General features: G+C 41.9%; 1 protein-coding gene across 1 annotated transcript in view; it reads right to left on the reverse strand.

Moving 5' to 3' along the window:
- Window positions 1–3,728: 3,728 nt before the first annotated feature.
- The window catches only part of LOC115084012 (cathelicidin-related peptide Na_CRAMP-like), a 53,487-nt gene continuing 29,362 nt past the window's right edge, over window positions 3,729–27,853 (reverse strand). Inside the window, exon 4 of the mRNA XM_029588264.1 lies at window positions 3,729–4,992. Coding sequence (XP_029444124.1) covers window positions 4,795–4,992 — 198 coding nt within the window. The 3' untranslated portion in view covers window positions 3,729–4,794. The remainder of the gene's footprint in view (window positions 4,993–27,853) is intronic.

A 27,853-nucleotide genomic window follows, 5' to 3' on the forward strand; every position in this document is an offset into this window, starting at 1 on the left:
GACTGAAGGGAGACCCCTGTGGCAGGGAATATCATGGCATGCTGGGCATGCTCAGTAGGCACTCTGGTGCCAGTCAAAAGTTTCATAGAAACTATGAAAGACGTTTTTCCGTACATAGGGCTCCATTACTGATGTCACCCATATGTGAGGACTAGCATCCTGCTTGTCCTGGGATAACTGCTTTTCCTTTTTCTGAGCTCAGCAGATCCCTTCTTTTGCTGATGTCACCCTATTAAATAGTACTATACGTTATATACTAGCTATTTCTATTTTGTATTATCAAGAGAATTTTTATCTGGGTTTATTATTTTCATCCTTATAACATTTTTGGTACATCTTCTATTAATCAAATTGTCTTTTATTTCTCTTATTAATCTTGCGCTGTATACCTGCGCTCACCTCTTCACTGGTTTCTAGGGAAGCTGTTGTCAAGGCTTCATGGTTACCTCCTATTTTTTTTAAATGTCGTGGGATGCACCATCCCAACCAGGGATGTACGGACCATACCAATAGCCTTTTAAATTAATTTTCTTAGCATTTACAAACTTTCAAATTTTCTCTAAACCCACTAAACATATTTTTATATTTATTTTTCACTTTCTCTACATTTCTCTCCCTCTAAACACCTATACAGTATGCGCAGTCAGCACAAATATGTGTCTTAGTTAAACTACAAATTCAAACTTATTCTTAATAATTAAACTTAAGCTCTAAAGTTTCAATATCCCTTTTCCTATATTAAAAAAAAATGTTTCCCCAAGTTTCACAGGTTATTTTATTCCCAAATGATTAGTGCTTCTAACTGGGCAATTTGCATGTTTAAAACAGTTCCTGGGACTGTGGTGTTGGTTCCAGTCAGGAAGTCAGGGTCACTTTTCTTAAACACCACTGTCATTTCATTTTAAAAGTATATCATTTTCTTTATTTTATTAAACACAAGCCGTTAAGCCCGTTAAAACGGGCTACATTAACATTTTTTTTTGATCATTTCCTTCCCCCTCATGCTCCCTCCCACCTCCCCCACTCTCTCCCCTCAGTCACTCCTCTCTCTCCCCCCTCCCTTCAGTCACTCCCCCTCCTCCCTCCCTCAGTCACTCCCATCTCCCCCTCCCCCAGTCACTCCCCTCAGTCACTCCCCCCTCCCCCCAGTTACTCCTCTCTCCCCCCTCCCCTCAGTCACTCCTCCCTCCCTCCTCCCCTGAGTCACTCCTCCCTCCCCCCTCCCTCTTCCCCTCAGTCACTCCTCCCTCCCCTCAGTCAGTCACTCCTCTCTCCCCCCTCCCCTGAGTCACTCTTCTCTCCCCCCTCCCCTCAGTCACTCCTCTCTCCCCCTCCCCTCAGTCACTCCTCTCTCCCCTCTCCCTCCTCCCCTCAGTCGATCTCCACCGAAGACCCGGAGCGGCGGCCCGAAGACCCGGAGCGGCGGGAGCGGCAGTGGTGGCCCGAAGACCCGGAGCGGCGGCGGCATGCGCGCGAGGGAGGGACAGACTTCCTTCCGTCCGTCTGTCCCTCCCTCGCGCGCATGCCGCCGCCGCCGCTCCGGGTCTTCGGGCCGCCGCTCCTGCCGCTCCGGGTCTTCGGGCCGCCGCTCCAGCCCGGGTCTTCGGGCCGGTGCCGCCGCCGCCGCTCTTCGGGCCGCCGCTGCCGCTCCCGCCGCTCCGGGTCTTCGGGCTGGTGCCGCCGCCGCTTCGGGCCGCCGCCGCCGCTCCGGGTCTTCGGGCCGGTGCCGCCGCTCCGGGTCTTCGGGCCGCCGCTCCTACAGCGCCATTTTTATTTTTAAAAGGCACACTGTGACCGACGTGCTCGCATGCGCGGTAGAGCTGCTCTCTACTGCGCATTTGCGGCACGTTGGTCAACCTTCGTTTATTAGGTTGATTGGTAGCGCCCCCCCCCCCCCACACACTTAAACACAGGCTCCTGCTTATGTCATTGATGACATCATTTAAACTGTCAGAATCTAGGCCTGCACCGGAACCCCTGCCCAACTACACTAGTCCAGAATTCTCTCCAACTGCCTCCCCCATTAAAAACTTACCCAGAAGTTCTGATCCTCAGCAGCTTCGGTGCTCTGCACATGAAAGAGGACAGCCGTCAGCAGTGACTGTGATTGAAATCAGCTGATCGCTGCTGGTTTCTTTCCTTCACTCGGGTGCCATTTTGAACTCCTCTCCTAGGAGCAGCACTGCCGGAGGCAGCACAGCTCTTCCCTCACTGTTTACTTCCTGATTGCATCTTGCTCAGGGCTCAAATCTGTTCCCTGCCTCTCTGTATCAGACCTGACTCAGCGCTGCCCATCACAATAGAGAGAACAAAAACAAAACAAATGTCTGGTTGTCAGCACCCTCTCTCTCAACTATTCTGCTTGCCTTCAGATCGCATCGCTGGCCAAAACACTGGTTCCCAGCGTTTCCTGCTTTCAGGTAACTTTTTTTTTTTTAATTTATTTACACTATTTACAGTTAGAATGGGTGAATCCTTAGGAGCGGATTTTCATCCACTTGAAAGCACGTGTGGATTTTCATGACATATGTATTTTTGGCCGCATTAATAAGAGGCATTCCAAGGGGTGTTCTGGGGGTTAGGAGAGCATTTGAAAACTATGGGCCTGATTTTCAAAAGGATTTAAGCGCACCAAACCTTGGTTTGCATGCACAAATAGGCTTTTGAAAATTGCCCCACAGGGAGGTAGTTATAAAAAGTATACACATATTTTTACGCACACAAGAAAGAAGTGTTTGGGGGGGAACGGGTAGTTGGGGACAGGGAAATAATTTACATGCACACTTCTAAAATTCAATATTCTGTGAATAAGACTGCCCTAATTTTTAGAGCAGATCTACATGCTACTTTTAAAATTCAGGCTAAAGCAAGTGAATGCTTTTTACTCACTTACATTAACCCTATGAGCACAGTTATAAAATTATTCTCTACGCACAAACAGCTGAAGAACAACTCAAAGGTCAAGGGTGTGGCAATGATAAACTGGGCATAACTTTTATTGTAAGTATGTGTAGAATCATAAAACATAAAATACACTAGGACTCAAAAGAAAGGAGACCTGGATATAATAGCTAAAGAGGAAGAAAGAGAGCTAGAAACTGATTGATATTATGAATATCTGGTTAGATTTGTTATTTTAAAACCTCATTGTAAATCATGGCTTAAATATTGTTAATAATTAGATTATGGCTAGTTTGGGCATTGGTAATTACATTACAGAAACTAAGGGGTTAAATAAACTGTTTTGAGGCCTGAGTGGAGCCAAGGCAAATAGCTATTCTGCAGGGCCAACAAATAAACATTTTTGCAATTCGTTCCTGGGAGGTAACCTGTTCAGGTGCCCAGTAGAGGCAAATTGTCTGCCTATCCAGGGCTAGAATGAAACAGAGAAATGACGGCTGAAAAGGACCACATGATCCATCCAGTCTGCCCAGCAATCTTATGGTAGTAACTACTGGCCATACAAGCCACCTATATAATTATCAGTTTCCTAGACTGTCAAGGTTAGGGCCCTTGTTGATTGATGTTTGAGTCCGGTTCCCCGTTACCTCTTGCCATTGAAGCAGAGAGCAATGTTGGAGTTACATCAACAGCATAAAGGGTTATTGGTTAAGGGTAGTAACCATCATATCAGCAAGTTACTCCCTTGCTTATTTGTTTTCCCACTGTGCAATTCAATGTCCTTGTTGGTTGCTGTCTGAATCTAATTCCCCTTTTCCTCTCTTCCCCCTGCCATTGAAGCAGAGAGCAATGGTAGACTTGCGTCAACAGCATAAAGGCTTATTGGTTAAGGGTAGAAACCGCCACACCTGCAAGTTATCCCCAGAAAGGGGAGAATCTTTGTCTTCTTCTCTACAGCTGGACTTGGAAGAGTACTTTCTGGTGGGACCTTCAGGACAACCAAGTCCCAACAACACCGTGCCCCAAGGATTGCTCTTCCTGGCCTCCTAGGCTGTGCCTCTAGGCCACCTAGGGGAACAGTGGGTTACCTCTTCGGCAATTATCATCTTGTAAACCTGTCCAGAGCACCTACGGAGAAGATTCCTGAGAGGGGAACGTGAGTACTGAATAACTTTGTGTTTAAAGTGGCTAATCCATCTCAGGATGTTTGAAAAACAGAATTGGAACTGTACGATGCTATTCCAGAGGAACAGCAAATGTAAAAGGGTAACTGTTTTGGGTTTTTTTTTACGGGGGGGGGGGGGGAGGTTGCTGTGCTGCTTATTTCTGCTGTGTGATTCCTGTGAATTCATCCATTGTCGGAGGTAGCCCCATCTTTTTTGGTAGCCCCAGAAAATAAATGTCTACTGTATTGAAGATCCCATGTTGAGTGAGACTGTTGAGATACTGTATGTGTATTCTTAGCATAAGTGATACAAAATATGGCTCCACCATTATGCATAAGCGAAGCCAGCACATAGCTCTGTAAGTTTAAGGAACTGCTATTTTGACATTAAGGAACGCTAACCCTTGTGAAACTTGTTTCAACCCGTGCTATTTGCTGTAGGCTGTCGGTTAGGGACATGTGAAAATATTTGTGCAGGAGCAATCGCTGTGCATATGTAGGAAGATGGCCTAATTAATGATTGTAACCCCAGCAGCTGGGTTTTCATTTCTTCCTATGCATATTCATTGTGTAACAACTGGAGATAAGCAGAAGTAAGAACAAGAAGCTAACTATCTAGCTATGCACCCTGTAAGATATAAATAACTGTAGAGTACTAACCACTGTTGAGAGATAGTGCTGATCTTTCAGAGTCTGCTCTCCTTACATTGCATTGCATTTCTTGCCACCTAGCATGATCTTGTTATCATACAATATATACAGCTCAAGCAACTGATATGATTTGAGGAATTTTCAGAATTTAAATTTCCTTTGCTATCTTCATTTTCTTTTTCTTTTCCTTCTTCCTTCTTCTTCTCCTTTTCCTTCTCTTTCTCTTTTTCTTTGCCATTTTGATTGCCATCTCGTTTTGATGTTAAGTGAGCAGTCTGGAGAGTGAAAAAAAAACTCCCATAAGGTTTATGCATGGTGATTGATTCAATTTAAGACATTTTAAAATACTATTCTGTTGCTTGCAGTTTCTATCCTAATTTGTTATGAGAGCATAAGAACATAAGAACATGCCATACTAGGTCAGACCAAGGGTCCATCAAGCCCAGCATCCTGTTTCCAACAATGGCCAATCCAGGCCACGAGAACCTGGCAAGTACCCAAACATTAGATAGATCACAAGCTACTACTGCTTATTAATTACCGTCATAGCAGTTTATGGATTTATCCTCTAGGAACTTATCCAAACCGTTTTTAAACCCAGTTACACTAACTACTGTATCCACATCCTCTGACAATGAATTCCAGTGCTTAACTATGCACTGAGTGAAAAAGAATTTTCTTCAATTTGTTTTAAATGAGCTACTTTCTAACTTCATAGAATGCCCTCTGGTCCTTCTATTATCTCCGAGAGTAAATAACCGATTTATATTAACCTGTTCAAGTCCTTTCATGATTTTGTAGACTTCTATCATATCCCCTCTCAGTCATCTCTTCTCCAAACTAAACAGCCCTAACCTTTTTAGTCTTTCCTCATTGGGCAACCTTTTCATGCCCCTTATCATTTTGGTCGCCCTTCTCTGCACTTTCTCCAGTGCAGCTATATCCTATTTGAGATGCAGTGACCAGAACTACACACAGTATTCAAGGTGCGGTCTCACCATGGAGTGATACACAGGCATTATGACATCCACTGTTTTGTTTGCCATTCCCTTCCTAATAATTCCTAACATTCTGTTTGCTTTTTTGATCGCCACAGCACACTGGGCCGACAATTTCAATGTATTATCCACTATGACACCTAGATCTCTTTTCTGGGTGGTAACTCCTAAGATAGAACCTAACATAGTGTAATTATAGCATGGGTTATTTTTCCCTATATGCATCATTTTGCTCTTGTCCATGTTAAATTTCATCAGCCATTTGGAAACCCAATCTTCCATTCTCGCAAGATCCTCCTGCAATTTATCACAATCCGCTTGAGATTTAACTACTCTTCATAATTTTGTGTCATCCACAAATTTGATCACCTCACTCATTGTATTCCTTTCCAGATCATTTATAAATATATTAAAAAGCACCAGTCCAAGTACAGATCCCTAAGGCACTCCACTGTTTACCTTTTTCCACTGTGAAAACAGACCATTTAATCCTACTCTCTGTTTCCTGTCTTTTAACCAACTTGCAATCCATAAAAAGACATCACCTCCTATCCCATGACTTTTTAGTTTTCTTAGAAGCCTCTCATGTGGGACTTTATCTTTTTTTATTTTATTTTATTTTTCAGTTTTAACAAAAACATAGGTCAACCACATCCAATATTACGGGACTTTATCTTTAGTCTTGCATTTATGATTAATCTCATAGTGTGTCATCCTCTTGTAGTAAGAAACCTACAGATGGCTTCTTGTTTACTTTAGCATCATACAGAGACATTAGCTAGTAGCAGGCCTGGGGGGGAAGAGAACAGTGTTCTTTTCCACCTCTTTTCAGTGTTGTAATATCTGGCTAGAAGGAACTGGTTTAACCCAATATGTTGGACTTGATGGAAATGAAGATAGAATAATAGTTGTTCTGCTCTGCTGGGGCGCAGAATCTTAGCTTTCATCTCGACCCTGGAGAAAGTGCAGAAGGACATTGTGAAAAAAAACTCATCTCAGTTGGGGCCAGAAATAGCAAGGTTCTGATCTAGAGGCAGAAATACCACTGTCAGCTGGTGGGAGGGGATACAGGATCATGTGAGCAGCAGGGGAGGAGGGGGAGTGGATAGAGAAGAGAATAAGAGAGGGCTGGGGGCTTGAAAGAGAGAGAAATGGGTAGGGGTCTGGTATGTGAAAGAGAGAGAGGATCTCATTTATTACTTGTACACCACAATACTAGATACATAATCTACCCAAAGCAGTGAACAACATCATTACAATTCAATCTTAAAAAAATAAAAGCAATAAATAAATACAATAAAATAAACAATGCCTCACAAAACCCACCAAAGACCTCAAGGAGCCATCACTCACACTCACCAGTCCCACTCAATTCCCATATAAAGCAACAAAAATGAATAATAAAACAATTATAAAACAAAAACTGCCCAAGAACACTCAGCCATCCCTACTCCTCTTCTTGGAATGCCACCAACCCCCCCCCCCCCCCCAAAAACCCAACTTTTATATTCAGCTGTCATAGCCGCTTCACACTCCCAAACCAGAGCCACAACCACACTCCTTACCCAGAACCACTCTCACTGTAATACAAAACCACCCATCTATCAATCTCTAAGTTGGGAGCCATCATAGCCACACTCCTGCTCTCTCATTTAGGCAACATTTATGGAAACAGCCACAATTTCACTTTTATCGAGGAAGAAGGCTGGTCTCAGATTTCTGGGGGTTTGTGAAAAAGGATCATTCTAGTAAGAAAGGTGATAAAATAATTGTGGATGAACGAGAAGATTGGTCAGATGGGATGGGGAGAGAGGGGATTGGGGGAAAGATGTAAGGAAGGTGGACCCTTGAACCGAGACGAGGTTGTTGCTACCACCAAAGGAAGGCCCCTGGCGGTCTGGAGAGAGAAGACCCAACAGGACCTTCATCTATACCAGCCCATGTTCCCCGCAGGTTGAGCCCTTGGGTGCCGGGGGTGGCAGGACATAGGCGCGGGCCGCTCTAAGCAAAGAACCAGAGGACAGCAGAAGACACGTCGGATGTACCAAGGGACGAGGCAGGCAGCAGGCTAGAAGAAACAGAGGCCAGGCCAAGGTCAGGGCAGGCAGCGGACAAGCAGAGACGATGAACCAGGCAGATGATCAGGGCAGGCAGCGGATAAGCGGAATACAGAGAACAAGCAGAGTCGGAGCCAGAAGATCAAAGATCAATCCAAGGAAGGGGGGCATTGAGGAAACAGTTCAGGTTGGAGATGACACTTCTTTTTCCAGAATTTTCCCTGGTTATTGCACCATGGAAAACTGTTAGCTCTGATGCTAGCCTGTCACCATCTAAATCTCCAGTGAAAGTGTCAAGTACATTCCTAAGAATTTTCTTATTAGGAACTTTATTCACATCACGAGGGTCTGTGTCCCTGAGAGAATATCCAGTTTTCCACAATTTAACCTTTGTTCAATATCTGATATAAGTCGATCAATTAAATCATAGTGCTGCTTTCTGAGATGGTCTTATGATGATGAATGGATATTGTCTTCTGATTTACTATTACCATACTTTTTGGTGGACCAATGTCTTCTTCGGAGCTGTGGTTTTGCAAGGTCCACCTCTTCTGATTTTTTTTCAGTTTCTTCCCAGAATTCATGAAACCTGACTTCTGTTCGCATACTTTTGCACCAGTTGTACTTTGGACAAAAGGGTTAAACTTGCATAAATTGATTTTTTTCTGACTGCAGGTCTCGTGAAAAAACTCCTGTGATTTTGAGTACCTCATTTAGTATGGATAACCACAGATGGATTTCTTCAGTTGGAACTGATCTTAAAAGAGATTCTGCATCTGGTCCACTGTAAAAATCCCTTTCAGGCAATATAGCTAATGCTTCCATACAAAGTTGAATGATGATGTTACTGCTTCAAAAGCATCTGTCTCACACAGGTGCTTCAGTTTTTTTTTTTACTGGATCTGATGAAATACTGCTCTAGACTTTACAGATGACTCCAGAAAAACATAGAAGATGTTCATAGTACCCATCATATTTCGCACTTCTTTCACTGCTTTGGTGTAAGAAGATAATTTTAGGCAGCTAGCTAGATCTCCGGAAGACTTTGTACCACAAATAGAGAGCTATGGATCAGAATAGGCTCTAATGATTGGGGATGTGAATCGTGTGCAACGATCGGGTTCGGCTGGTGGGGGGGTGGGAAATCTGATCGTTAGAGATGTGAATTGGGATCGGTTCCGATTCCAATTCACATCACTAATTTTTTTTAGTGAGGCCCGCGCCGATAAAAAAAAAAAAAACCCCACCCGACCCTTTAAAATGACCCCCTTAGCCTCCCCCACTCTCCCGACCCCCACCCCCAAAACATTTTACACATACCTGGTGGTCCAGGGGGGCCGCGGGGAGCGATCTCCCGTTCCCAGGCCATCAGCTGCGCTAAAAAAAATGGCGCCGATGGCCCTTTGCCCTTACCATGTGACAGGGTATCTGTGCCATTGGCCGGCCCCTGTCACATGGTAGGAGCACTGGATGGCTGGCGCCATCTTTAAAGATGGCGCCAGCGCCATCTTTAAAGATGGCGCCGGCCATCCAGTGCTCCTACCATGTGACAGGGACCGGCCAATGGCACGGATACCCTGTCACATGGTAAGGGCAAAGGGCCATCGGCGCCATCTTTATGAGTGGCAGCCGATGGCCCGAGAGCGGGAGATCGCTCCCCGTACCCCCCCCGGACCACCAGGTAATTTTAAAAGGTTTTGGGGGGGGGGGTCAGGAGGGTGGGGGAGGCTAAGGGGGTCAGTTTAAAGGGTCGGGTGGTTTTTTTTTTATCGGCCCATCGGCGCCATTTATATTAGTGGCAGCCAAAATGGCGCTGATGGCCCGAGAGTGGGAGATCGCGCCGGGACCCCCCACTGGACCACCAGGTAATTTAACATTTTGGGGGGGTTCGGGAGGGTAAGGGATTGGTTTTAAAGGTTCGGGGTGGGTTTAGGGGTTGTTTTGGTGTGCCGGTTTTCCCGCCCTCCCCCCAAATTATTCCCATGCCCGATTTAACGATTTTTGACGATAAATCGGGGGAATTTGTATTGTATCACGCACTCTAACGATTTTTGACGATTTAAAAATTATCTGACGATTTTTTTAAATTGTCAAAAAACGATTCACATCCCTACTAATGATTGAATGGTGTGGATTAATATATTGCATATAATTTAAGTACAAAGATTGTATAAAGGCATGACACTATCACGTAAAGTCTTGTAGAAATGTAACAGTCACAAAATGTGTGTGCTACATCCTTGGTTTCATCACTAATGGTTGTAAACCACCCGGATTCTTTTATTTCATTAACAATTTTTTCTGAACTTTTGCTACATATCTCATTCTGAATTTCTGCACATGTGTATGTGAATGTGCCCCTTAGATGTTCAGCCAGCTCTGGGCCTTCTTTACTTAACCATTGTAGCATTTCAAGGAAATTGCCTTGATTTTTGGAGTCTTGCTTCTCTTTATGCCCTCTTAATGGCATGCCCATTCTTCCACGTCTGAGAATAAGATTTATGATTCTTTTTAGATTTTGATGGTTTTTTACTCTGTTCTCCTTTGCTGCGGAGCTGAACATACTGGTTACACTTTGGGTTTTACTAGATGTAAGAAAGGCATTCATTTCTGCAGTGGCTTTGTGACCAACAGATAGCTCATATCTCCACAATGTCTCCAAAGTTCTGTTCCATGACTTGAATCCACCTGTCACTAATGCAACTTGACACCTTGTTTTTCAGAGGTCATCTTCGAGGACTGCAGGGTTGTTGTGTTTCCTTCTGCAGCCCCGGGATCAGTCAGGGTCCACCACCAGGGATCACTACTCAGGGACCAGAGATTAATCTGGGAGGCCCTGGAAAAGACTTACCTGGCTTCTAAATAGTCCACTGTCCACACTAAGGATTGGTTCCAAACACACGAAAGTTTATTATAAATCCAAAAGGGAAACAGTCAGATGAATCTTGTAATACTTAAGAACATAAAAACATGCCATACTGGGTCAGACCAAGGGTCCATTAAGCCCAGCATCCTGTTTCCAACAGTGGCCAGGCCATAAGAACCTGGCAAGTATCCAAAAGCTAAGTCTATTCCTTGTTACCGTTGCTAGTAATAGCAATGGCTATTTTCTAAGTCAACTTAAGTAATAGCAGGTAATGGACTTCTCCTCCAAGAACTTATCCAATCCTTTTTTAAACACAGCTATACTAACTGCACTAACCACATCCTCTGGCAACAAATTCCAGAGTTTAATTGTGCGTTGAGTAAAAAAGAACTTTCTCCGATTAGTTTTAAATGTGCCACATACTAACTTCATGGAGTGCCCCCTAGTCTTTCTATTATCCAAAAGAGTAAATAACCGATTCAGATCTACCTGTTCTAGACCTCTCATGATTTTAAACACCTCTGTCATATCCCCTCTCAGCCGTCTCTTCTCCAAGCTGAAAAGTCCTAACCTCTTTAGTCTTTCCTCAAAGGGGAGCTGTTCCATTCCCCTTATCATTTTGGTAGCCCTTCTCTGTTCCTTCTCTATCGCAATTATATGTTTTTTGAGATGTGGCAACCAGAATTGTACACAGTATTCAAGGTGCGGTCTCACCATGGAGCAATACAGAGGCATTATGACCGTTTCCGTTTTATTCACCATTCCCTTTCTCATAATTCCCAACATTCTGTTTGCTTTTTTGACTGCTGCAGCACTCTGAATCGACGATTTCAATGTGTTATCTACTATGACGCCTAGATCTCTTTCTTAGGTTGAAGCACCTAATATGGAACCTAACATTGTGTAAATATAGCATGGGTTATTTTTCCCTATATGCATCACCTTGCACTTATCCACATTAAATTTCATCTGCCATTTTGATGCCCAATTTTCCAGTCTCACAAGGTCTTCCTGCAATTTATCACAATCTGCTTGTGATTTAACTGCTCTGAACAATTTTGTATCATCAGCAAATTTGATTATCTCACTCGTCTTATTTCTTTCCAGATCATTTATAAATATATTGAAAAGTAAGGGTCCCAATACAGATCCCTGAGGCACTCCACTGCCTACTCCCTTCCATTGAGAAAATTGTCCATTTAATCCTACTCTCTTTTTCCTGTCTTTTAGCCAGTTTGCAATCCACGAAAGGACATCGCCACCAATCCCATGACTTTTTACTTTTCCTAGAAGCCTCTCATGAGGAACTTTGTCAAACACCTTCTGAAAATTCAAGTATACTACATCTACCAGTTCACCTTTATCCACATGTTTATTAACTCCTTCAAAAACGTGAAGCAGATTTGTGAGGCAAGACTTGCCTTGGGTAAAGCCATGCTGACTTTGTTCCATTAAACCATGTTTTTCTATATGTTCTGTGATTTTGATGTTTAGAACCCTTTCCACTATTTTTTCTGGCACTGAAATAGGCTAACCAGTCTATAGTTTCCCGGATCGCCCCTGGAGCTCTTTTGAAATATTGGGGTTATATTAGCTATCCTCCAGTCTTCAGGTACAATGGATGATTTTAATGATAGGTTGCAATTTTTACTAATAGGTCTGAAATTTCATTTTTTAGTTCCTTCAGAACTCTGGGGTGATTTACTACTCTTCAGTTTGTCAATCAGGTCTACCACATCTTCTAGGTTCACCGTGATTTGATTCAGTCCATCTGACTATTTACCCATGAAAACCTTCTCCAGTACGGGTACCTCCCCAACATCCTCTTCAGTAAACACCGAAGCAAAGAAATCATTTAATCTTTCCACGATGGCCTTATCTTCTCTAAGTGTCCCTTTAACCCCTCGATCATCTAACGGTCCATCTGACTCCCTCACAGGCTTTCTGCTTTGGATATATTTTAAAAAGTTTTTACTGTACGTTTTTGCCTCTATGGCCAACTTCTTTTCAAATTCTCTCTTACCATGTCTTATCAATGTCTTACTTTTAACTTGCCAACGTTTATGCATTATCCTATTTTCTTCTGTTGGATCCTTCTTCCAATTTTTGATTGAAGATCTTTTGGCTAAAATAGCTTCTTTCACCTCCCCTTTTAACCATGCCGGTAATCGTTTTGCCTTCTTTCCACCTTTCTTAATGTGTGGAATACATCTGGACTGTGCTTCTAGAATGGTATTTTTTAACAATGACCACGCCTCTTGCATACTTTTTACTTTTGTAGCTGCTCCTTTCAGTTATTTTCTAACAATTTTTCTCATTTTATCAAAGTTTCCCTTTTGAAAGTTTAGCACGAGAGCCGTGGATTTGCATACTGTTCCTCTTCCAGTCATTAATTCAAATTCGATCATATTATGATCACTATTTCCATGCGGCCCCACCACCGTTACCTCTCTCACCAAATCCTGTGCTCCACTGAGAATTAGATCCAAAATTGCTCCCTCTCTCGTTGGTTCCTGAACCAATTGCTCCATAAAGCTATCATTTATTCTATCCAGGAACGTTATCTCTCTAGCGTGTCCCGATGATACATTTACCCAGTCAATATTGGGGTAATTGAAGTCTCCCATTATTACCGCACTACCAATTTGGTTAGCTTCCCTAATTTCTCTTAGCATTTCATTGTCCGTCTCACTATCTTGACCAGGTGGACAGTAGTATACTCCTATCTCTATAGTCTTCCCCGAAACACAAGGGATTTCTACCCATAAAGATTCAATTGTGCATTTAGTCTTGTGCAGGATGTTTATCCTGTTGGACTCTATGCCATCCCGGACATGAAGAGCCACACCACCTCCCGGGTGCTCCTCTCTGTCATTGCGATATAATTTGTACCCCGGTATAGCACTGTCCCATTGGTTGTCCTCCTTCCACCATGTCTCTGAGATGCCAATTAAGTCTATGTCATCATTCACTGCTATACATTCTAATTCTCCCATCTTCTTAGACTTCTAGCATTAGCATACAAACATTTCAAAGTTTGTTTTTTGTTTGTATTTTCATTCTGCTTTTTAATTGATAGTGATAAGTTAGAATTTTTTAGCTCAGGTGAGTTTTTAGTTACAAGCAGTTGGACTACTTTTCTTATTAGTGGAACCTCACTGTCGGGATGCCCTAATTCTAATGCATCATTAGTATCCTTTGAAGATACCTCTCGCCGAACCATGCTCTGCTGAGCGACTGTCGGCTTTCCCCTTTGTTCTGGATGCTGGACACTGTCCATTTGAAACAACTCCTTTAGCAAACTCCCAATTTTCACTGAGTAGGAGGAAGCCCATTCGTGGATACTTTAAGCCCCTAGTCCTTTGGGGCAACTTTTTCAAAACACCAGAGCTTTCTAACCTTTTTTATATCAAGGCACACTTTCATGTTTGCTTGATCCTTGAACTCAAACCCCCTCAATAAACAGTCTCAACCTCCTGCTCCCCAATGCTCTGTATTCCCTTTACGGATTGGTTTGCTGTGTGCAAACATTTTTGGTTACATTATCCTGTGAACAGTACTTTCTTTGATGCTCACAGCAACCTAATCCTTAAAGGGAACATTAGCTAAGTCCATGCCTTGCTTAAAATAATTACCTAATATCTACTACATCAGAAAAAATAAAATGTGTATGAAAAAATATTTTCAGGAATAACATTCTGCATGCAGGTGAAATTAATAACAAGCAAACCTTTGTTAAAATAGAAATCAAGAAGGGGTGACCATAATGCCATAAAAGACAGTGATGAAAGGTCTCATCATTTTCACAGCAAGAATTAACATTATACAAGACAAACCCTCACCAAAACAAAATAGAAAGACCATAAAGTCTAAATAGAAATGTGCCAACAAAAGCTGACCTGGAAAACACAAGCCTAACTGTATTATGCAATGCAACAATGAAAAACCAGAAACATCATCATTCCTCACAAAACATCAAGCAATAAAATCAATATAAAACATTCATAATATTAAAATAATATTAATAAAAAAAATAAATGTTAAAACAGCCAGCAAACATCCAATAATTAAAAAAAAACTTGTTATACATTTCCCAAAACATCAACAAAATATTTCAAAACAGCAGAAACATCAAACATCAACCAATAATTAAAATAATAAGTTTTGTTTGTTTTTTTTAAAACTCCTGCTCTCCATGCTTGGGATCTTTTGATTTCCAGTCACCCTGACATTGTCATTGATTAGGGGAAGGAGGGTCACACCAACTTTATCTTCTCTCTCACACCCATAATAACATATTCATTTTCTCACTCACTCTCTTTTATACATGCCTATGCTTTCACACACACATTCCCTCTCTCTTACAAACACAGGCTCTCTCTCCCTCATAGACACATTATATGTGTGTTTGTGTGTGTGTGTGTGTGAGAGAGAGAGAGAGAGAGAGCCTGTATGTGACACACAGGCTTTCACAGCCATGTATGCTCACAAAAGCACTCAAACACAGGCTCTCAGGCGCACACACATGCAGGATCCCAATTTCTCTCTCTCACACAGGCACACACACAAGCAGACTTGCAGGCTCTCAATCTCTTTCTCTCTCTCACAGGTGCACACACACACAAGCAGGCTCCCAATCTCTCTCTCTCTCACAGGCACACATAAGCAGACTCTCAATCTATCTCACACACAGGCTCCCAATCTCTCTCTCTCATATAGGCACACCACAAGCAGGCTTCCAATCTCTCTTTCTCACACAGGCACACACATAAGCAGGCTCCCTATCTCTTTCTTATATGCATAGACAAAAGCAGACCCCCAATCTGTCTCTCACACAGGCACACACACAAGCAGACTCCCAATTCCTTTCACAGGCACACACACAAACAGGCTTCCAATCCTTCTCTCTCTTTCATACTCACACACAGACTCTCTCTCATGCTCTCTCCTCTTTCTCTGGGATGTGCAGGCAGCAGAAGCTACCTCCTTGGACCTATGCAGCATTACTCACATGCACACACACACAAACTGTCATACACGCATCCAAACTTTCACACATGCTATTGCTCACCCATATACTTCTTGTACATGTATTGCACATACAGGGGTACATTTTCAAAAACAGCGCGCGCACATACGAACAAAAGTATGCTGGATTTTATAAGAAACGCGCGTAGCTGCGCGTATCTTATAAAATCCGGGGTCGGCGCGCACAAGGGGGTGCGCGCGCGCTGCCTGTTCCCTCCGAGGCCGCTCCGAAATCGGAGCGGCCTCGGAGGGAACTTTCCTTCCACCTCCCCTCACCTTCCCCTACCTAACCCACCCCCCCGGCCCTATCTAAAGCCCCGACTACCATTGTCGGCAGATTTACGCCTGATTTACGTGTCCTCGACCACGCCCCCGGGCCGGCATCACGCCCCCGACACGCCTCCCGCCCCGCCCTGAAATTCGCGCCGCCCGACACGCCCCCTTTGCAAAGCCCCGGGACTTACGCGCACCGCCGAGCCTATGCAAAATAGGCTCAGCGCGCGCAGGGGCCTTTTAAGAGGGTTACGCGCATAACTTATGCGTGTAACCCTTTTAAAATCCAGCCCACAGTCTCTCGCATACGCTGTTGCTCACTCACACAAGCTCTCACACACCCTCTATCTTCCCTAAATGTGCATTTTGCTGGTGGCAGCAGTCTCTTCTCTTTGACCCTGCCATCGCTTGGATCAACTTTCTTTCTATGGCCATGCGGCCTGGGCCCGACACGGCAACATTTTCTCTTTGGCTGCATGATCTGGACGCAACTGGGAACCTTCCTTCTTAAGCTGCACTGCCCAGGCCCATTCAGCAGTCTTCTTTCTTCAGCCCAGGCCTAGCTGGGATTGAAAAAAAAAATAGTAGGCCACTGAGAATCGGGGCATTGAGCTTGAAACTCGGAGCACGGGTTGATGCCCCTGCTGCAGTGCAACATTACAATGGAGAAAGAAGGGGGAAGGGAGACTACCATGACACACCATGGATCTTGCTGTGGCACACAGTGTGCCATAGCACAATGGTTCAGAAGCTCTGTACTATGGGACTCTGAGGACTTCAAATTAAAAAAGGACCTTCTTTTGGTTATCAGTACAGCCCTGTTTTTTAAAGTTTTGTATTGTGCTGTACTTAATATATATTTCAATCAATCACCAGAAGCTAGAAATCCTCACCTACGAATTCACTCAATACAAAAAAGGAGGATGTATTATGTTCTCTTTTATGATTTTTAAATTGTTAAATAAATTAACCTTATCAACTCTTCACATAGGAACAAATACCATCAGTATTAGTGCAAATGGAATTTAATCCATCGCCTCTCGCCACGCAATGGGCCCCAGGCAAATTCAGCATTTATTCAAGCACTTGGTATATAATCATTTGGTATTGTTCCTTTATTTATTCCAAAACAATTTTTTGATTCTTATCCACTAAAAAATTTTTATATTTTATTTTCAAAATTCATTTTATCCCAAAAACCCAAAAACTCATTTATTTATGTGTTTCTAAAATCTTATATACTATCCTTGCATAAATTAAATGTCCACCGTCATTTAGTTTGTTCAATCATTGAAATCCTGGAATAAAATCCTAGGATAAATAATACTTAGCCCCACTGTAGATGTATTGTTTCTCAAATTGTCCCGACATGGGCCATGTTTCGACTGTTTCCAGTCTTCCTCAGGTGATACTTAGTATGTTTTTATCACGGTTCCAAAACAATTTTTGTTTTTGTTTTTCTGCCTTTCCAGCGCTAGTCAGTTAATTTGACAGTATTATTAATGCCCATTCCTTTTCATGCATTAATGGCGCCTCGGCGAGAGAGCCGAGGCGCCATTAATGCATGAAAAGGAATGGGCATTAATAATACTGTCAAATTAACTGACTAGCGCTGGAAAGGCAGAAAAACAAAAACAAAAATTGTTTTGGAACCGTGATAAAAACATACTAAGTATCACCTGAGGAAGACTGGAAACAGTCGAAACATGGCCCATGTCGGGACAATTTGAGAAACAATACATCTACAGTGGGGCTAAGTATTATTTATCCTAGGATTTTATTCCAGGATTTCAATGATTGAACAAACTAAATGACGGTGGACATTTAATTTATGCAAGGATAGTATATAAGATTTTAGAAACACATAAATAAATGAGTTTTTGGGTTTTTGGGATAAAATGAATTTTGAAAATAAAATATAAAAATTTTTTAGTGGATAAGAATCAAAAAATTGTTTTGGAATAAATAAAGGAACAATACCAAATGATTATATACCAAGTGCTTGAATAAATGCTGAATTTGCCTGGGGCCCATTGCGTGGCGAGAGGCGATGGATTAAATTCCATTTGCACTAATACTGATGGTATTTGTTCCTATGTGAAGAGTTGATAAGGTTAATTTATTTAACAATTTAAAAATCATAAAAGAGAACATAATACATCCTCCTTTTTTGTATTGACTTAATATATATTTTGCATATAGCTTGTTATTAGTCCTAGGATAAACACGTGGATAAACCAATCCATGATATAGCATTTATGCATGTAAGTGGATGCACAGAAATTAATACTGACATTTTATAAACCGTGTGGTAGGAGCTGCACAGTTTATTAAATACCACATATTTCTGCTCCGTTAGTACACACGTATGTTTCGATATTCACGAATATGTCCTCGGCAAGAAAATGCATTCTTTTTCTGCGCATTATGTAAACATATGCACATATATTTTAGACACACAAAAAAAATATAACATGTATGCGTAATAGCCCCAATTTATATATCGGAAGCAGGTATTTTATAAAATATGTACATATTCTGTTTTGAAAATACTTGCATATGTACTTGTAGTCACCAGTTCAACGATACCTCTGCCAGTTCACTCATTTCTCCAGTTCATGTAGACCCTGTAGCTTTTCACCCTGAAACCCCCCCCCCCCAGTTCACCCAGAAATCCCACACAAAAATTGCAGCCGACAAGTCTGATTTCACTTCCATCAATCAATTAGCGGGTGTATCAGTGTTCAAATAAGGTCAGTAATGTTTACATGCATATGTCTTACAAAATAGTCACAACCGCACGTGATTCTGAACCCCTTTTGTAATACTCCTCTCCTGCCCCTATTTTCCTATGGTAAATGTACAATATGTGCTTACTGTTAAACGGGAACTTTTGAAAAGGCACGCGAGCGCACATGTACAAGCATTTGCTGACTTGTGCCCAGGGACGCGACCATTTTATAAAGTATGTGCATGGTATAAAATAGGCCAAACGGGGCACACGATTTTAAGTAGGCACACGCTTAACGGTGCAAATGCCATTTCTGTTGTGTAAGTGGGGAGATTTTAGTAGTCGTGCATGCTGATGCAGTTAGCAATTTTTTTGCCAGTTTGTTCCCAGGGATAAAACTTCCATACCCCTCCTAGTTTAATAGTCTCCCTTTTATCCGGTTAACCTTCACCTTTATCTCTATTTTTCATTTTTATTTTCCATTTCTGTTCTGTTTCTTTCCTTCAGTGATTTCTTCATTTCTTTCCCACTCTTTCAGGCTCGCTCTCTGTCCTTTCCATGCTCTCGCCCTTCCTCTTTCAATTTCCCTCACATCGCTACCTTTTCTTCCTGCTCTCCTCTCATCCTGCATGCTTTTTCTCTTCCCATTTCCTTGCCTGTCTACCTCTTACACATTCCTCTGTCTCCTGGGATTTCTCTTTCAGGCTTTTCTTTCTCCCAGGGGCGGATTGGCCTATCGGGGCCTCGGATCTGCCCCGGTGGGCCGGTCCACTCAATCATGTGGTTGGTGTTGGTCGCAGCAGGTTCATGCCTGTGTAGCCGCTGCAACCAACACCAGGTCCCCAGTGCTTCTCACACAGTATGAGCCTCCTGTTATCTATATTTATTTGCGACCTGTCTGCTGCATTCATGGTGCTTGCCATGGCCTCCTGTAGGCAGCAAGAAACATTTCAGCCAGAAACATAATTATAGCAGGATGAGCGGCACTTAAGACCCCTTCCACTGTCTGTGTCTGACACTACCTCACTCTTCATTACCAGAAATCTTTTTCTTCTATCTTGAGTTATTTTTGTAATGTCTGGAAAAACTCATATTAATTGTCCATGAAATTGCTGTGTCTGATTACGAAAAAACAATCGCAGTACTGAATCTCTCTCTGAGATAAAGGTAAATGTCACCAAAAGAGTTGCCCTACTCTGTATAGGCACTTCATGAGACATTTCCAACATAGCTGTTAAATTTACTGATGGAACTGAATCTTGATCTTGTGCTTCATTTATTACACTCTTCTCTTCCTTGAATGATGGTAAATAGAATATCTTTGATATTGCTGGTATGACTGACTCAGGAAATTTTAAAATATTGAGTAGATAACTTTTAAAAAGCTCTTTGGGAGGTATTAAAGTTGATTTTGGAAAGATCAAGAACCTCAAATTAGGCCTTTTCATCTCATTTTTAATTGACTCCATTTTATTTATATATAGATTCTCTGACTTTTTGAGATTACGTTGCACCTCTTTAACAGACTTAATTTCAAATTCCATTTCCTTCACAATTGTTTTCATACAGGTAATTTTGTTATCAAGTCTCTGTACTTTACTTGCATTTTCTTTTAATATCATAGTTAAAGAATTTATTGATTTATCCATAGATATTAAAACTTTCCAGATTTCTTACAATGTGATTTGAGGAGGTCTGATCAGAGTAGTACTATACATTGCATGTATTTCTGGAGCTTTTACTCCTACCTCCAGGGGGTCTTTCCCTCCATCATCTTCTTCACGCCTTGTCTCCTCGCTCGGGCCCTTGGAACCTTGTATCGGGCTCTCCGAAGTGAACAGCAGTTCTCCATCTCTTCTCAGGGCTTCTGGATCTTCCGGGGTCATTAGGGCAGCATACTTCTCCGGCGTCTTAGTTGGTCCTTCCACCGATCTTCTGGGGGTTCCGAACGGCGGTTTGGGAGTTGTTGGTGCTCTGGGGATGAGGAATATTTCCTCTGCCAAGGCGTCCAGCGTCTGCTCCTCTCCGGTTCCACCAGCGGCTCCTCCCTCAGGCAATGAATAGGTGGGTCTCACAAACTCTTTTTCTATCCGTGGCTGTCTCGCATCAGGAATCGGTGTAGAGATAATATTATCTCTAACCTTTGCCTTTCTTTTTGATTGAGGCATTCCAAAAAAGTAAGAAAAATTTCACAAAGCTGAAAAAGAAAAAGGCTTGAGTCAGAGTTTTTCCCATGGAGCCGAGGTGCTTGTGTGCTTTCAATGCGGCAGCCATCTTGGTCTCCATAAATATATATTTTAAAATATTTTTTCATATAGAATAAAAATCTTTCATCACTTCCAGTTTTTAAATGTATACTTTAATTGCCAAAACTCCTCCTGTGTGATCTTGCTTGATTTCCTGTGCTGGTCAAAAATCTTTTAAAACTTTTCTTAATAAGCGCTCCATACGGTCATAATTTCAAGCAACAACTTTTTTTTATAAAATAGCACATGCCCACCCGACACTGGCCATATTTCAATGCTCAGCGCCTGCCTCAGGGACTGGAGAGCTGGGTATAGACACAAATTAATACATATAATCAATATAAAATGCCCGACATTAAACAGAGAGCAAAAATTTCATGTGACTGAGGGCCTCATTTTCTAAAGTATCGCAGGCCTGCGATACGTTAGGGAATGAGGGGCGGGGGGCCGAAACAGGGGGCGGGCCTGTGCTAGCTGGCAGCGATCGCACCGTTGCGGTGCGATCGTTGCCGGTTTCGTACCCAATAGTGCCACCATAGGAGGTGTAGCTATTGGGTGCGAACTCGGACGCGAAAAGGGTCTTACCTTTTCGTCGTCCGCGGTGTCTTCGCGGAGTCGGTCCCGGTGACACCCCGACTCCTCTTCCGGGGCCGATTCCACCCTCATTTTGGTATCGCACGCGATAAGGGACATTTCGCGTGTGAAACGTCCCTTATCGCATGCGATCCCTTTAGAAAATAAGGCCCTTAGTTGGTTACAGCATTTTTCTTCATTCATCGACCACCGCCTTTCCTGTCAGATAGTGTGACTTTGGCTTTTAAATGGATTTGGACCAATCAGATCCCCTCCCAAAGCTGGAAGTCATCTGTCAGGTTAGATTGTGCAAAATATGCTGTTTCCTCTTGAAAAATCCTTGTGACTATGAAGACAATAAGTTCCTGTTCGTAGATAAGTAAAATTTCCTTCTAAGCTTTTCAAAGAATGTATACCTTCTTGCACACAACAGCCCTTGATCATCAAAAAAGACACCGATCCAAATGCAATCTCTATAAATGCTACACACAAAACTCTGTAAACAGTTCCCTTGCTGGTCCACATCGCATTCAACGGTGTGTTGCTGAAGGTTCTCTTTCACGTCAGTTATACTGTTTTCAAAGCCTTACAGGTCCTCTGTTTTTTTGAACATTTAACTGCTGTGTTCCGATTCCAGTTCTCCCCTGCTGAATTTCAAAAAGCAGAATAGACCCGCTGTTTTCTTGTTTGTCTAAATGCCAAATGGGGGTTGTATTTCTGAAAAAAGACCCCAGTGGTACATTGATTCTAAAAAATGTTTGAAATATATTGAATGTATTCTTTTATAGGTGTCACACATCTTACGAAATGCAATGTGAAAAGTATTTTATTACATCCTTTATCATTAATTTCTGGGCTGTATTTAATGCTATTTGTCTTGTCCATTATCATAGAAATGGGCACTATATCTAAATAAACTTATTTATTTATTTATTATTTATTTTTAGCTTTTATATACCGATCTTCTTGCATTGGATACAAATCAAACCGGTTTACAATGAACAGTAAAACTTGCCTGTGGGCTTTACAAAGAACAAGAAACAACTAAGCAAACTTTAAGTAACTTCTCATGTATCCCCTTGATGATAATTTCCTTTACTAAATGAGTAAATTGGAGTAATGCATAAGGCAGTGATCTGGCCTCGTAAAGCTTTCATGGCTGGTGTTGCTCCTTCTGGAGCCTGTCTTAAATGTTCTCAACCAAATGCGTCACTAGTACATTGTTTGTGGGACTGCACTCCAATCCAATGCTTTTGGACTCAGATCCTCCAGCATCTCACTGACTCCCCTGATTATGCTGGGACATGGAATGTACAATTTTGCCTGCTGGGGATTTCAGATCAACAGTGTACAAAGCCTAGTCCACAAAGTCTATTACTGCATAAAAGCTGCTTAGCGGCTCCACGAATTATTTTGCGACACTGGATAGCTTCATTTCCTCCATCACTTCGTGAATGGATGGACATTATGCTGGAACCTTACCTCATGGAAAAGAAATCGATACTGACCAACTCCAAGAAGCAGCAAACAATTTAAAGCCATCTGGGCTCCATTTATAAGAACATTACCCTCTGCTACAGATGTCTCTTCAGTGTACCCCATGAGTTGACATAGTACAAGATATAGCAAATGCCTTTCCATATGCACATACCATGAATGTCGATAATCAAGTTTACTTCTAAGCCAAGGGTGCCGGGGGTGGGGGGAGAGGTAGGCAATAATCTGAGTATGCCTAAAAGCTGTTACACTGGTTTTATGGTTTTAATGTTGATATTGGAATTATGCTATTCAGCTCTGTTACTGTTGTACTGTTTGCAACTGAAACTCAATAAAAAATAATTACAAACAAAAAAAAATGAGTAAATTGAATATGTTGATAACAAATCCATATGATTCTATCATGCTCATTTCAATTTGCATGGCTCAATACTGGAAGGAAATGGGGTCCTCAAATAATATTTAACAGATGTCCAATACATTGGGATTCTTCAAAAAGAGCCTAATGAAATAGATACCTATTATTTGTTTTTAAAGCCAAGTATTCCCCAATTGCCGAAAGCAACTATGTTACTACAGAGAAACATCAATAATGTATGTGATCTTTATGATGTGAACACTGGTGTTCAAAGATATATTAAATAAATAGCGCAATCGGTCCACCATGTGTGAAGGGTTGTATTATATTAGAATCTCTTATCCACCCTTTTGTACTGCTTCCGAGGCCATGCTAGTCCAGGGTGTCATAATTCAATGTGTCAAATATTCACTTATTCAACTGTCATGAAAGCAAATGTCATATCCAAATGCACCACCCGTGTGCCCCGATCTCGTCAATCAAATCACCCCAATGTTGGCTTGGTCGTATGCCTATTTAAGTTCTATATTATTACCTTCTGGTTCTGTTTCATTTGTTTAGCTCCAACCAAATGGGGGATCCCATTGTCAAGTGGTATTAACTCATGTCCACAAAGTATAAATCGGGAGTTCGTTAACAACTAACTCATTAGGTTATTAATAAAAAACCAACCACTCTATATCTTTATTGAGGCCCCTTGGGTGCACCGTGTCCCAGTGGAAAATTAATTTTTACTCTAATTGGAACAATTTTAAATCATAGTCACTTCCTCTTGATGGCCGCTGAATCTGTGTTTGTCCCATGGCTTTCAAATCCTTAACCTTATGTGTTGCTGTTAATCGATGCTCTACTAGGGGTGCTGCCATTTTTTCTCTTATGAAGCAGTTCAAATGTTCCTGTATATGGGTTTTCAATTTCCGCATAGTTTTACAAATATATATGAGATTGCATGGACACCACATAAATTATACCTGCTAAAACACAGGATAGATGTTGTTGGAAGATAAACTGTTGTCTTCCTGGAATTTGTAAAACAAGGCTTTGGTACTTGAATGTACACACATTGCATTGGCTAAAAATATAATGTCCCATTGGGGGTATCTCTTCATCTTTTGATTTCAGGGGAATGAGATTTTTATTATTTATTTATTTCACATTTTTCTATACCGAGCTTCATGGTTGAATACCATATCAGATCGGTTTACATCGAACGAGGGATAGAAACTTGTAACCAAAAAACAGAACAATAAGTTATAATCAGAAAGAGAGCAAGAAAGTTACATTGAACAAGGACTATAAACTTGGAGGCTTTACAGCTTGGAAGTAAATAGAGTAAAAAAAGGCCCGAGCAGGGCCGTAACTTAAAACACAAAAGTCATAATGAGCTCAGTTCGAGCAAGATAGTTTAATTGCGGAGGTATTGGATAAGAGGCATCTCACGGAGAGGCATGGTTCCATGGCTCGTGAGTAGGATGGTAGATTATTGTGTGTCTGAAGGATCCGAGAAGGCTAGTCGGAACAGCCAAGTCTTAAGTTTTTTTTTAAAAGTTGGTAGGCATGGTTCCAACCTGAGTTCTGTGGGAAGGCTATTCCAAATGTTTGGACCTGCTAGAGAAAAGGCTCGGACCCTGGTCGAAACTAGGCGAATGGTTTTGGTTGGAGGGGATTGTAACTCTCCTTTGTGGATTTCTCTAATCGGTCTGTTGGATGTATGGAGTTTGAGGGGAAATTCAAGGTCAAGATGAAAATAGTTATGGATGGACTTGTGTATCAGGGTGAGAGATTTGTGAAGGACTCTGTGGTAGACTGGTAACCAGTGAAGGTTTCGGAGAGTGGGTGTAATATGATCTCTTCGGTTGGTACTGGTTAAGATTCTGGCAGCAGCATTCTGTAGCATTTGAAGAGGTTTGGTGGTTGAGCTGGGTAGGCCAGTAAGAAGAGCGCTGCAATAATCTATTTTTGAAAAAATTAGGGATTGCAGAACAGTTCTAAAGTCGTGGAGATATAGGAGAGGTTTGAGTCTTCTCAACACCTGTAGCCTGTGGAAACAATCTTTGGTAGTCGAATTGATCATAGCCTTTAGATTAAGGCGGTTGTCTAGAATTACTCCCAGATCTCTTACTTGAGTGTGGGTGAGATGGAGATTGTGATGGGTTTGTGGAGGATGGATGTCTGGGTTGGAAGAGATAAATAGAAATTCAGTCTTAGCGGAGTTGAGGACCAAATTTAGATTATTGAGGAGATTGTTTATAGATTGAAGGCAAGTTTTCCAAAGTGAGAGAGCTTTAGTGATGGATTCTGTAATGGGAAGCAGAATCTGAACATCGTCAGCATAGATATAATGGATGAGATTGAGACTTGTTAACAGATTACAAAGGGGGAGGAGGTAAATATTGAAAAGGGTGGGAGAAAGGGAGGATCCTTGAGGTACACCAAGAGAAGAATTTGTCGATGGCGATTCTTTGTTGTTGATCCTGACCCTGAATCTTCTGTTATCAAGGAAGGACTTGAACCAGCTGTAGACTGATCCGGTTATGCCAATGTCAGATAAACGGTCCAGGAGGATGGTGTGGTTGACCGTGTCGAAGGCTGCTGAAATGTCTAGAAGGATTAGAAGAAATGAGTGTCCTTTGTCCATTCCCATAATAATATGGTCTGTTAGAGAGATGAGCAGGGTTTCTGTATTGCGTGATTTGCGGAAACCATATTGGGAAGGGGAAAGAATATTGTGTTCTTCTAAGTAATCTGATAGCTGGGTATTGACTACTTTTTCTGTAATTTTGGCTAGGAATGGAAGATTAGAGATTGGACGGAAATTAGCAAGAATGCTAGGGTCTAAATTGTGTTTTTTCAAGAGGGGTTTAAGGGAAGCATTTTTTAGGCTATCTGGGTACAGACCTTGAGTTAGGCAGCAATTTATGATGTTAGTCAGAGGTCTTGAGATTGTGTCTGGGATGTGTAGCAATAATTTGGAGGGTATGTTATCTGTTGGGTGGCTGGATGGTTTCTGCCTTTTTAAAATGGTTTCGATTTCTTTAATGGAAGTTAATTCGAAGTTGTCGAATTTAGTATCCTTGAGTATGTGGTTGGAAGTGCTTGAATCAGGAGGGTTGGTCTTAGTTGGAAGAAGTGCTATAGTGTTTGAAATCTTCTGCTGAAAGAACAGGGCTAGCTCATTTGCTTTGGATTGAGCATGATCATCTGGTATTGATGGAGGAATTGGCTTTGTGATTTGTGATACATAAGAAAATAAAGCCTTTGCATCATATTGTAGGTCATGGATTTTATTAGCGTAGTATTGTTTTTTTGATTTTAGGATGGATGATCTGTAAAAATGTAAAGTTCCTTTGTATGATGAAAGAGTAGACGGAGAAGGGGCTTTGCGCCATCTGTTTTCTTTGTGGCGTAGATCTTGTTTTATCCGTTTGAGTTCGCTGTTGAACCAAGGTTGGTTACCTTTTTTTGCTGGGTTGATTAATTTCGAGGTTGATGGGCAAAGATTGTTTGCTACCCTTTCCGTGATCTTATGCCAGGATAACACAGCTGAATTGGGGTTGGATGTGTCTAGGTTTGTGAGTTCCTTGGTGAGCTGCTTGCTGAGAATTTCTGAAGCGCAAGATTTCCTGAAGTGAATGGTGGAGAGGTGTTGAACAGTTGAAGATTGTATCTTGGTGGAGAGGGTTGTAGTTATCAGGAAATGGTCTGACCAGGGAATGGGGGTACATGTAGGATCAATAGAGCAGAGGAAATTAGCATTGATGAAAATAAGATCCAATGTGTGTCCTGCTTTGTGAGTTGGATTGTTGATAATCTGGGTGAATCCCATAGCGCTAAGGGTGGTGAGGAATGCTTCACAATTGGATGAGTGTGGAGAGGCATCAAAGTGTAAGTTAAAATCTCCCAAAATTATGGTAGGAAAATCTGTGTTGATGTGTTTCACGATGGTTTCTGTAAGGGGTGAGGAGTCTGCTTCTAGGATTCCTGGGGGAGCGTAGACTAGTAGGATTTGAAAGTGATTCGATTTAAAAAATCCAAGTTCAATTGTAGATTTTAACTTGATAGGATGAAGTGTTAGTCTGAATTCTTTCTTTGTGGCTAGGAGCAGGCCACCCCCTCTTTTTTTGTGTCTGGGGATTGAGAAGAAATCGTATTTGTGATTGGGTAGTTGGTTAATTAGAGCAATGTCTGAGTTTTTTAGCCAAGTTTCTGTAATGGCGCAGATATCAGGGTTACAGTCCAAGAGGTAGTCGTTGAGGATATGCGTCTTTTTTGTCAGAGATTGTGCATTGACCAGTGTTACTGAGAGCATAGTTAGCCCTAGGAACTGTGTTAGAGGAGTGATCATGATTGGAATGAGAGATCTGGGATTTCTAATTGGTAGTTCTTGCACAGGTGACATGTTGTGAAGGAGACGGTGGTGTCTGATAGGGATGTATTGGTTTTGCATTTCTTCTGGGAGTTATTGAAAGAGAAGCCCGGGAGAAAAAATCTTAGAAGCTCAAGCTGGAA

This window comes from Rhinatrema bivittatum, chromosome 2, assembly GCF_901001135.1.
Source record: "Rhinatrema bivittatum chromosome 2, aRhiBiv1.1, whole genome shotgun sequence".
Classification (NCBI taxonomy): Eukaryota; Metazoa; Chordata; class Amphibia; order Gymnophiona; family Rhinatrematidae; genus Rhinatrema; species Rhinatrema bivittatum.